General features: G+C 49.3%; 1 protein-coding gene across 1 annotated transcript in view; it reads right to left on the bottom strand.

The window, feature by feature from the left end:
• The window catches only part of JADE2 (jade family PHD finger 2), a gene marked incomplete at both ends in the record, with an annotated part of 33,373 nt that extends 25,693 nt beyond the window's left edge, over positions 1-7,680 (bottom strand). Inside the window, 1 exon segment of the mRNA XM_010014797.1 lies at positions 7,511-7,680. Within this exon segment, the coding sequence (XP_010013099.1) occupies positions 7,511-7,680 (170 nt within the window).
• Between the last annotated feature and the right edge of the window lie 859 nt (positions 7,681-8,539).

The raw sequence follows: 8,539 nt of genomic DNA, 5'->3' as shown, positions 1-8,539 counted from the left end.
TTGGCTGTGACGACGCTCTCTGCATTGATTGTGGACGACCAAATAGGAAACCCCAAGAAATACTCCACCACAACACTCCCTGTGTACATGTACAAGTGACACCATTGTTGTCCCCAGGGAACGAAAAGCCAAGACCCAGATAATGATCTTGGCTACAACGAATAAATCCAGCGATGTCAATGGGGTAAGGCACACTGGGACCATTATCAGGACTGTGGATGCTACCTGCTGACCAAGAGAAAGGTATTTTTACCTGGTTAAGGAACACCAAGGTCTTGTATGAAAACCACCATCGATGTGGAGCCGTGTTCAAAACACTGACACGGGAGTAAAAGGCTCCATGTCCTATCACCCCTTCCAGGAGGCCAACTGTACCTCTCCCCATTAACACTGAGTATGTTAATGATGATCTCCTTTATCCCAAAGGAGCTGAGCTGTTGGGCTGGCACCGCAGCCACAGCGCCAGGTCTGGGAGAACCACCAGGCTCATTCCTTTACACAACGCCACTCTCCGTTATAATTATTTCTGTAATATTGTAATTTATGTGGCATGAAGGAGCAATATCCTTCTGCTAAATGAATTCTCGGCTACTCCTTGTCGTAGAGTGAGCCGATTCACTGCACAGCGAGAAAAAAAATAGCTGGAGAGGCAGCTTCCACAAAAGGGAGAACCTATTCCTGACTAAAGTGTGTGCCACTGAAATCAATTTACTGAAACAATAAATCCTTTTATCCTGTGGAGGATACCTGGAGATAAAACAGCTCATGAACAAACAGTCATCAGGACTGCAGGCTGGTTCACAAGCTATAAGCCCTGGAGTCCACTTTTCAGTGTATAGAAACAAGCAAAATTACTGGGGGTTTTAAATAAAGAAAAGCACCTGTGAGATGAGGCAGGCTTGTCTCTTCGTCTTTGAAAAACTGAGAGTGAGAGGATGCCAGCTCCCCGATGGGCTGTTCAGACACAGCACAGGGACCACGGGCTCCTAAGATCTCCCTCTGGCTTGCTCAGGGTCACTTCAAACCTGCCTGCTGTAGCTTCTGCCCCTGCAAAGAGGATCCTCCCCCTGTGGATCAGGGAGATGGGGAGAATGAAAGCAACCCAAAGATAAAGATCACTAGTTAGATGCTAACTGAGTGTAGCCACTGCTGTGCAGAAGGATGCTTTGGGAGAAGCACGATTTGCCTCTGAGTAAAGCCGGGAGCTGAGCACCCAAGCAGTCAAGGCACCACAGGGACACCAGCCACCCCTGCCCTAGGCTGGGTGCTCCCTGAGGCATCCCCAGTCCTGTCCCAGTAGGTCAGAGGACGACAGCCAAATACCCCAGCACCACACGAGGCCATCTGGGACTCAGCCACCTCTAACCCATCACCTGCAGGCACGCAATGCTTGGGAGATGAATCTACATTAATCTTTTATCCATGTTATTTATAACAGACTCTTGATGTAGAGCGTGACCGACAAAGCAAACAGTGACACGCAACCAGCGCGAAGAGGAGCATCCGCAGTGAAACTTCCAGATATTTTGTTACAAACAGCCTGCTAATGCACTTAAAAGATTTACAGAAACCAATTATCACCCTTTCTGCCACCCACCGACACCAATTATTGCTCAAATTTAAGATGATGATGACAGAATATTTTAGAAGCCGCTTTCTAAGCTGCTGTCTCTCTCCAGTGATGCTCGGCACTGACAGAGCTGTCCTGGAGCACTCCTGATGAAAGCCTCCTCGCTCCATCCAGCAGCAGAACTCTGAGTATCACTGGGAATGACTGCAATTACTGCGAGGAATTATGGAAATAGCAAAAACAATGACTTGACATAAAGACTGATTGTGCTGCAGAACGTGGAGGCAAAACGTCTAAAGCGTCTCCCACTCATCTCCAACCCTTCTGATCTGTATGTTAATACACAGTCTCCATGCAATTAATATGTTAATCTATACATTTATTGGAACCAGATGAGCTTTAAGGTCCCTTCCAACCCAACCACTCTATGATTCTGTAATTAATCTATACACGGCTTTCCTGCAGTACCTGCTTCTATAAGGAGCTCATTATAGAATGGTTTGGGATGGAAGGGACCTTGAAGATCATCTGGTTCCAACCCTCCTGCTATTGGCAGTTAAATAAGCTCAGCTTCCCTTTCCAGAGGCTTGTGGTGTTTTCATCTCTGCCAACAACGTTAAGGAACTGCCACCTGAAAATATTTATGGATTTCCTTAAAGATAAGCTTAAAAGCAAACATTACACAAAATTAGCCTGGATTATTTGTGCCCGGGTTCTTCTTCTCCCTCCATTAAATTGGGGTACATAGCCCTGTATTAAGAGCAACAACCCACCAGCAAGCACCAGCGTGGCACCTGCCTACAGGCAGCTCAGGCGAGTCCTCCTCCCATTGATGCCCACGGCACTAATCCAGATCAGCAGCAATGTAATTGAGAACAGCTTCCAGCCCTAAATCTGTTCCCAAGATACTTCTATGCTCTACATCGGTACCTCTATTAAATACATCTCTTGCTTGTAATATACCACCAAGTAGTGGGGGATTTGCTGCTTCGTCTATCCACGCACCAAACCAGTCTGCTGCTGAAATGATTCCTTGTGCAATGAGCTTATGATCTCAGTGAAGAATAAAGATTTCAGGCTACGCGCGGATGTTTGTTGTGGGCTGCAGCACAGACATGTTATCAAACAGCTCCAAACTGGCAGGATTTCTTCAAAACAACAACAAGAAGAATCCCAAACAAACAAACCCTGAACTATTAATGGGCTAAGCTTGCTCAAGTGATGAGCAGCGAGCAGGGCGAGCCTGGGCGCGGGACACAGTGGGGAAGGTGGTGGAACAGCCATCGCTGCGAGCGGTCCCTTATGGCTGTGATCTGGGTGCGGGAAGACACTTGAAAGGGGGAAGGCGGGGTGGTGGTTAAAGGAAACGGATCCCACTACAAAAAGGACAGACCTCCACACATCCTCCCACCAGCCAGGGCTGGGGAGCATCCCCACAGGAAGGACAGGAGTCCCTGGGTCCCCTGGGTCCCTTTGTCCAGGGAATGGGGCTGCACAGCACGGTGGGGAACTGCACCTCAAATCCTTAGAATAACAGAAGAGCTTCAAGTGACAGGGGCTGGGGTGGCCCCACACAGCAGACATGGTGATGGGCACCCGCGGGTGGGTTGTGGCTGCGTGGGGACAGGCTCTGCCTGGGGAGTGCCAATATGCTGCCTCGGGGCTTCCCGAATCCTGAAAGGATGCAGTGGGATGGGGCAGCCTTGGAAAGGGACTCCCAGCCCTGGCAGGGAGGGAAGCAGCCGCTCTCCTAGGAGTATATTTAACAGCAGCTTCTGCTCCATTGAGCACATCTTTCCCAGCGTTACTCCACTGACTTTGGTTTATTCTACATCTACTTGACCAATCTCACCTCCGCCGAGGGAGGTATCATCTCATTAGTACACAGACATATCTCAAGTATGCAGTGATGAATTCCCCCCGGAGCTTCAAAAGCAATACATGTGACCTTTGCATGTTCCTGCCATAAAATACCAGGAACACCTCCAGCTCCCAAGATAGAAGCTGTGGTGGGCATATGTGAGCAGCATACACCATATGGATTAAGTCAAAGGGAATACTTGGAAACTTCGACTCTGCCTTCAGCAAAATTGATTCCAGCAACAGTTTTAGCAATTTCTTGAGGATTTTCTGTGTGTTTATGATCACTGCAAAAGGATCTTTCAGCCTTGGCCTTTGAAGTGTCTCTAGCCCTGCTCCTACAATAGCTTTGGATTTAGTGGAGATCACAAAATACAGCATAAAATGTTAATATAAAAATGGAGACTTACAGCACGGCTCCTCTCTAAAAGGAAAGGCCTGTGGCATGTACATAAATCTGGTTCAGGGTTTCATTCAGACTCCTTCAGACCCACTTTTTTTTACTATCTCATATTGCAGCAGCAACAAATAAAACATTTAGGCGTGCTTAAATATTGATTTCATCTCTAGCACACACAAGTTCTTCTAACCAGTACGTTTGTACCCAGTACTAACAGCTACTGAGGCATCTTACTGGGGGGTTTAAAACTATTTAAAGCTGGTTTACATGTAAAACTTCTGCTTTTCGGAGCAATTCCACCTAACTGGAAGAGGAGCCGGCAGAGAGCAGAGAGCTGGAGCTATCTGGAGGTTTATCTGATCTTGGTGATAAAATTCCATCCCTGGGGTGACCTAAAAAGGACTGGAAAAGGCATGTGCTATGTGCTACGTGGATCAACGCGGCGCTAACGGCAAAGCGAGATGGATGATCTCATAGGTGTTTTCCAGCTCTCCTCCCTGCCGCTCCTCAAGAGCCAGTCAGAGATCAGGCTCCTTCTTTGTCATTAAATATTTTGGGGATGACACATTGTGCCCCTGGCCTGCCCAGTGACAACAGCTCAGCTGAACACCAGGAGGAATTTAGACTTCGGCATATCTCTTGACGCTGGGAGATAACTCTGGACCTCTCTGAACAGGAGAGGCTGCAGTTCTCCAGTTAAGTCACGTTAATGATCTCAGAGATTAGCAAAGCTGGTTTGGAAATCTCAGTATGTCATTAATGTCAAGGGCTTCCGGGAGAAAGCACTATTTATGGACTGCCTTCAGACCAACCTAGGCAGGCAGCAGTCTTCTGCCTTCGGTGCTGAAGGGCACCCGAATCCCAGCCCTGCTGTGCCTGGCTGCATGGATTCTCCCATATGGGAAGCAGAGGGAGCAGAGCCCCTGCTGCAGCACAGCCCAGGAGGTGAGCAGTGATAGATCTGCTGCAGCAGCTTCCCTCTGTGAGCACCCAAACCCCAGCACTTCCACAGGCAGGAAAATGCATTCCCCAGAGAAGCCAGGCCAGTAGGGGCGATGCGTGCATGGTCCCACAGCCAGGAGCACCAGCACCCATCCCGCTCCCTACCTGCCAGACCCAGCTCCCTGCAGTGCCAGGAATGGGATATTAATCAATGCCACATGTTTTCCCTTTCAAGTCACTGGAAAAAATGCACTAGCCCTCATTCTGCCTGGGAAGTCGGGAGGGCTGGGGGATGGAGCAGATACCAGAATCCTTCAGGCTGAAGCCATACCCACAGTGGATTTCACACGCCAAACGCTGGTTTTCAAAGCTCCTCTCTCCCCAGCATATTTAAGGCTCAGTCAGTAATTACAGAGCTTTTTCAGCAACAGAGACAGGCTGGAGAACCAGCTGACGGGCAGTGAGGCTCTCTGCACTACCACTGCTGAAATCCCCTGGGTTCGTTGTAGTTGGTTACAGCAGGAGAGCTCAGTGGCTTCATCAGGGACTGTGGTCCCATCCAGCCCGGTGCTGTACGAGCACTTAAGGACCACCCTTGAAAAAACTGACCGGCTGATAAACAACAAGGAGCCTGAGGAATCAAAATGCAGCTTGCTCAAAATTGTGCAGAGGGTTAGTGCCAAAAAGCATCGCCTGTATCCCAACACAGGGCTCAGGGTGTACTCATTGGGATGCTGTGATGCCAGCCCACCCAGCATGCCCTCAGGGAGCAGGGATACCAGGGTTATATGGCTGCGGTGATGCTCAAGCTCCCTTCCTAAATCCAAGATGCTCCCAAGGCAGTGCTGCTGGTGAAACCACCTCTCCCCCAGCACACTCAGGTTTGGCACTGCCAGCCTGATGGTGAAGTGCCATTTGTGATAGCCAGCTCCCGTCGGCCATGCCTGCCCCGACGGCACCCCTCTCATCTCAACCTTCCCGTTATCCATCAGCATGGGAGCTCCACAGCTGAAAGCCATTTAGGACATTGCACTGGTAACATAATACTTTGAAGAAATAATAAAGTGAGCCAGATTTAACCCAACTGAGCTGGAGAGGCCAAACCTCTGCCCACTGCCTTTCTAGAGACTTATGAAATACATACAAGGGGGAGGTGGAAATAGAGACAACCCTTCTCTGAAGCCCAGAGACACCTCTGATGGTCACCCAGCTGTGGAGATGGCGAGGAAAACAAAGTAGGAGACACAGTGAAAACACAGTGGAGTCAGAGGATGTCCAGTGTGGTACAAGCTGGTTTTCTGATGCAGAAATAGAGGCTGTGCAGTGTTAGGAAGGGTGGATCTTCTGCAAGGTACCTCAGCAGGACCAAACCACTTGGCTTTGCCCAGGAGCACCCTCTGCTCTGCCCAAGGATATCACTGTAGCTGCCAGTATCTCAAAAGCTGGCTGTGCTAATGACAGCTGAGGCTGCTAATACAGAGCCAGTTAATGAAGGCAACAATGACTGTGATTTGCTAGTGATACTATGGGCTCTATAACACCAAGCTTATGAGAAGTCCAATATACAGAGTATATATAATAGATAATAAGCCAAACTCTAAGAGCAGCCTCGGCAACTTTCTTAAGGTCCTGGAGATCATGGCAACAAACTTGGCTGTAAATCATGAGAACCTCAGAAGAACAGAGATCTTCTGCAACCCAGATCAGCCGATGCAGTGGCCAACTTCTGAGCTCCTTTATGCTCCATGCAAGCTCACTGAACTGAATCGTACTGCTATCTCACTGCATCTGCTGCAGCTCTCAGGCAGCAGGCTGTGAGGCTCAGCACAACCCTCCTGTCTGCTCAAGCACTGATAACATACTTTGTCCCACCCTTGAAAGACCTTTGCAATGGGGAGTAATGCTTCATGTAAGCACGCTTCAGCCTTCACTGACCTCACAAGGTGAATGGTTTATTGTGCTGTTATTCTTACCTGCGTGGCAGGAGCCACGCCACAGCAAGCCTTACCTAACAAGGACTGGAAAATCCCTCCAGGGCCTGGCAGGACTACACACCCATGTGTCTGTGCCAACAGATACGCCCAGCAGACCATGCTGAGCACTAGTGCCAATGGTCAAATTCCAAGTCCAGGTACTTGCACTCAACCGAAAGGCACTAATGGATTTTAAGAGTGTGCAGTGATATAACAGCAGTGTGCAGGCAACTTCATGCTGTGATGTTTCAAGACATCTGGGAAAGGAGTGACATTTTAAGTAGGAAATCCTCTTTCCTCCGCTCTGTCTGCCCAGCTGGCTACAGTTGGAGAAATGTTGGAACAATGCTTTCAGGTCTGGCCAAAGGAAGAGGAGTCAGGCTCAACACAGCCATCCTGACCAACACCTCCTTGCAGTACAGATGCTCAGGGATCAGTATGGGAGGTGATGATGGTCATGAGTGATCTGGATCCATCCATTCTTCTACAAATCAGACCCCTGTTCCCCAGCCCACACTGCACTCTTCCTACCTTCATCTGCTTTGCCCTGTTGTTCTTGTTGCACTACATCCCAAAACCCCTGTGTGAAAGAGAAGCATTGAGATACACTCAAAATCCAGTGCTGAAGCAATCCACATGACCTCTTTTGGAGAGCTTTTACCAAGATCTCTTCTCCAAGGCCTTTTCTTCCACGTGATTGCTTAAAAAGCCTGAATGCCCACTTTGGGATGCCCAGGCAAGGAGATAAACAACAGCAACACTCACCCATCTCCTTGAGCTCCATATTAACAAGTTCCAACCAGCAAGCATCGAGCTCATCCAGGTCATAGCGGCTCATTCCTTGCAAATAAGTCCTCGTAGCTTCCGAAATCTCGGAGCCAGGCAGGCTGCTTGGTGAGACCTGTGAAGGTGAGTTCTCCAGCTGGGGTATGATCCTGGAAGGAAAGAAGAGAGGTTGAGAAAGAGCTACCACTTGCAAAAGTACCCCATCTCTTGCCATGGAGGATGTGACCACACCATCTGCAAACCTGACTCCAAGAATGAAAGCAAGACAACAAAATCAAGGGGGTTTTGCACACTCAGTGTTGTCTCCTCTGCCTTGGGATGCTCCGAGGACCATGACTTGGACACAAGCACTTTCCCATAGACTGCTGGTCTGGGCACCTATGTGATGGTTTGAGTCGGGATGTGTCAAAACAAGGTGATTCTCCAGCTCCCAGCTCCAATCCTCAGGACCTCAAACCTGGAGTCTGTGCTTTTCCCAGTGTCCCAGAGAAAAGCAGTACAGGGAGGGGGAATGGCTCCGGCATCATGCCTGGTGCCTTGGGCTGTGATCAGGAGGGGAAGAAGCAGGCTGGGAATCAGGAATTTGGTTTTCAGCCTGCGTCTCCCCCTGCCTCAATGTATTCCTCACTGCAGACTGGTGGCATAACACCAATCCCTCCAGAAATAAAACCGGTATCAGTGCTGCTCACAAGCTTTACCACAACATTTCATCCATCCTAAACACTCACTGATGTTTTTTGGTACAAACCAGCCTGCACCCTGCACGGCTCCACACTGCAGAGCAGCACCAAACAGGCGGCTCAGCACCGGGCTCTCTGTGGGAATACGCCTGCTCTTCATCAGTTCTCCAGTTCCCCCTCACACCATGGGAAATTAAGCCACTTTTCCACTTTGTCTGGCTCCTTTCTTCCTCCCTGCCCTGCATTCCCACCAGCCGGGTGGCAGCAGCCTCCTACATGTTTGGATTCCCAAGTCAGTAACTCAATTTACAGCTACAGCCGCCAGCGT

Source organism: Nestor notabilis, unplaced genomic scaffold (assembly GCF_000696875.1).
Source record: "Nestor notabilis isolate BGI_N333 unplaced genomic scaffold, ASM69687v1 scaffold15785, whole genome shotgun sequence".
NCBI lineage: Eukaryota > Metazoa > Chordata > Aves > Psittaciformes > Psittacidae > Nestor > Nestor notabilis.
The sequence above is the reverse complement of the archived record's forward strand: the minus strand, read 5'-3'. Positions and strand labels throughout refer to the sequence as shown.